At 37.2% G+C, this 3627-nt stretch overlaps 1 protein-coding gene across 3 annotated transcripts in view; it reads right to left on the bottom strand.

The window, feature by feature from the left end:
• dock11 (dedicator of cytokinesis 11) overlaps positions 1–3627 on the bottom strand; it is a 134203-nt gene that overhangs the window by 62615 nt on the left and 67961 nt on the right. For all 3 annotated transcript variants that reach the window (XM_015397869.1, XM_015397870.1, XM_015397871.1), the window contains exons 21-24: positions 3372–3484; positions 3118–3201; positions 2929–3018; positions 224–345 (exon numbers count right to left, since the gene is read on the bottom strand). In XM_015397869.1, coding sequence (XP_015253355.1) covers positions 224–345; positions 2929–3018; positions 3118–3201; positions 3372–3484 — 409 coding nt within the window. The remainder of the gene's footprint in view (positions 1–223; positions 346–2928; positions 3019–3117; positions 3202–3371; positions 3485–3627) is intronic.

Raw genomic sequence — 3627 nt, 5'->3', positions numbered from 1 at the left:
AGTGGGTTCGTTTGGTTCCATTGTTAGCCTGTAATACCTGAAACCTGTCTATGATTGTTAAGGGCCTAATGCGCCAGAATTTCCCAGTGATGTGTCTGACACCTTCTTGAATCTATGACGGGACAAATTAAAGCAGTTTTAAATGTAAGGTGAGCCCAAACTGTAACTAGCAAGGTGTACCTAATAATTTGGACGGGTATCGGACAATCACTGACAAACTTACCGGAGAGAGTTGACAGCAATCTCATGGGCTTCTTTGGTAGCGGTTGTGAGCACCTCAAACAGCTGCATCAGCACCGTTGGGAGGAAGGTGATGATAACATGAGTCTCCACAGCATGTAGGCACTGCAGGAGGTAATAATGCCAGGAGGCAACAAATGAGTCACAGATTAACCATTTCAAAAGTCATGAGAGGAATGATGCAGAGTTGAAAACGGCATAGTCCTGCATGGACCTGGGATCAAGCTGCTCTAAAATTTTAAGAGGCTGTGTTTTTATAAATGCTTGAACCTGCAGCCATTTTCAAAATGTGGTCTGAAGCTCCTTTTTTCCCTACTGAATTCTTAGAGGACTTAGGCTTTCTTTCTTCACAGTCTAAAGCGGATGTCTTCCAACAAGGGGTGCGCGACCCCTAGGGGGTACACAAAGGTACTGCATGGGGGTCACGAAAGTTTTGGTTGATTAGACTTTTTTTTTTATATATTCCTCCAGCAATTTTTCCACTAATTGAAATGTCTTTAAATACACATCAACATTAATTCAACACACTGTAGTAAACAGATAAATGGAGGCAGAAGATGTCTTTCAGGCATCAATGCACACATTCAGCGACACACAGGAGCTCTTTCAAGCTGGGCACCGTTTCATTCACAACACCTGTCCCATCAACCAGGAATCAGAATCAGAAATACTTTAATAATCCCAGGGTGAGATTACTTTCGTTACATTACTCCATCTGTAATAGAGTGACTATAGGACCAGTTTGATATAATACAATTTCATACAATATATATAATTAGGGGGTCCCCGCTCCATCTCGCCATCAGTTTTGGGGTCCTTGGCATTGAAAACATTGAAGACCCCTGGTCTAGAGTAATTCAGTTTCCCCTCCCCCACGTGTTGCTGATCATGCTGCTAGTCAGCCGGCTGAAACAATGTTACACTGCTTTTACCCTTGTTATTTGGAAATATTTCAGGTACAAAACTTCAACATCTTAGAAACTACAGAACCAACAGTTGAAGTACGTAGTTTAGTTGACAGCAAGCTAGTAGGCTAGGAGATATCCCATAAAAATGTGTTATATTCTTTAGTCTATTTGAGGAAAATCAGCAAAAACGTATGAATAATGTGCATTACAAAGAGTTTACTTGAAAATGAAAAGTTAACATTATACTTGCTTATTTTATGCACTATTTCAAGTCTTAAAATAACAATCCGTGTACTATAATAAATATCTTATATAATTTTGGTACAATGAAGACTAACTGTTAATTGAAAAATGCTTTTTTTATTAATAAAACTGAGCTGAAGATGAAGCACTGCAGCACTGCTGTGTATCTGGATGAATGACATCACAAGAATCACAGAAACTGACCTATAAGCAGATATTGCTGAAATATATACAATATCATGCAAATAGACAAAAAAAAAATTTGTTAATCTAACAAAATGTGAAATTATAATTCAGTTTGGTAAAGAGAATAATGCTTTTCAAACCCACTCAATGTAACTTCCTCAATTAATCAGTTTTAAAAAACAAACTTACTCACAGCTAATTCAGGTGAATGATGGCAGCTTTACTGAGAATAATGCCTTTTTTTTTAAACTACTGTTTGCTGTTTTTGAATCATAGAGAAAAAAGAAACGTGCAAATTGATACTCATTTAAAGATCACAAAACTCAGCTGACAATAAAGTGAAAAAAAAAACAGCTGGTTGTAGTTATAGGTTACTTCTCCCAAATACTAACTAGGTTAGTAACACAGTTACTGCCAAATGAAAGCAACAAGTTATCATTTTGCTTGCTCTTCCTTTTTTTCAATCTTAAGGATTACAATTTTTGTGGTAAAACCTGGTCTGAAAGCCCTTGGTATTTTCCCTTGGTATATTTTGTTTTGGGACCCTTGCAGCACCATTACCCGCCTCCCATCCACTATGGAAGTAAATATGTATCGCTGGGATTTGAATTTAAAATGCCACTGAAATTTAAATGTTGTATGTTTGTACTTACTGTTTCAGTGTTAAAATATATTCAGAACACATTATAGACCTAAAAAAAAAATGTATTGTCATTATTTCTACACAGTTGAAATTTCATTTGTTATTTTCTCCTCACGCCAAAAATTCACATTAATATATCAAAGTAATTACATTTTCAATACTTATTTTTAAGTTTAATTTTTGAGTGTTAAAAAAATCTGCAGATGAAAAAAATTCAACCTTTCAAAATTCAAACTCAATATTTTCAGCCTCCTGAGATTCAACTGGCTCTATTTCACTGTCTTAAATTTGGCGTCTAAATTCAGTGTTAAAAGGGAAGGGTTACTTCAGGTCACAGACATTAGCAATGGATTGTGGCGTCCAACACCCAGCCAATCCTGTTACGGTTTCTTAGTCACTTGACGTAACGCTTGTGGCGCTCATACTGAAGGAAAACCAGCACCAAGGAACCGGTCATGCAAGCTAATGCTAACGCAACTACAGAAAAATGAAAATAATAAACTCACCGTTGAGTTAGCGACACAGATTTACTTCCATAATCCACCCCCCTTTTAGAAAAAAAAATTGCAATCTATATATTGATATTGATTTTCTTAAAATCTATGCTTAAATATATTTTAAGCATAGATTGATTTTCTTAAAATCTATCTAAGACACACTAAGCATTCAGGATCTGGGTGTAAATAACGGTGTGTTGCTGCTGTTCACCTTCAGGTACTTGATGAGTTCTGCTGGGTTACCATTTGATGTGGTCTTCATCAGTTGGCAGTGCTGGAAGAATTTATGCAGATGGAGGTCCTGCGGTGGAGAATACAAAGCTGGGGCATTAGAATTGTTTCCTCACCATCTTGCTTCTGCTTCACTTTTGAGTTAACGAAAAGAGGAATCATGGCTGACCTGAGGATATATCGTTGATGCTACGTTGGTCTTTACTTTAAACAATGGCTTGGCATTTTCCACCCACTTGATATCTGGCTGGGACTGTGAGCAGGAAACAAAACAAGAAAAGAGAAATTCATTGACCTTGGTTGTTTTTTTTTTCTTTTTGAGACTCTTTAGTACTAAAAAATACTGACGTCTTAGAAACTTTGCACATAGATTCAACTTTAGAATCAGTTGATCAGACTCTGTGTGAGAGAACAAGTATCTACCTTTCTGCTGTCTTGACCCATATATCCAGCAGGTAGAGTAGCGGCTACAGGTAACTGGATCTCAGATGACTGCATCCTCCCATCTTTGAGCAGAGGCATCCAGGAGTAGCCCACTGAAAAAAGCCCACAATATTAGCAGCAGACAGGCTTTTAACTAAATATCCCAGTTCTACCATCCACGGTTATTTGTTTATTTGCTTTAATTATATGTTGGTGATAGACGGGCCACATAAACCAATCAGATCAACGAAGCATA

Source organism: Cyprinodon variegatus, unplaced genomic scaffold (assembly GCF_000732505.1).
Source record: "Cyprinodon variegatus isolate N-32 unplaced genomic scaffold, C_variegatus-1.0 Scaffold894, whole genome shotgun sequence".
Classification (NCBI taxonomy): Eukaryota; Metazoa; Chordata; class Actinopteri; order Cyprinodontiformes; family Cyprinodontidae; genus Cyprinodon; species Cyprinodon variegatus.
Note: the sequence above shows the minus strand (reverse complement) of the source record. Positions and strands in the feature narration are given on the sequence as shown.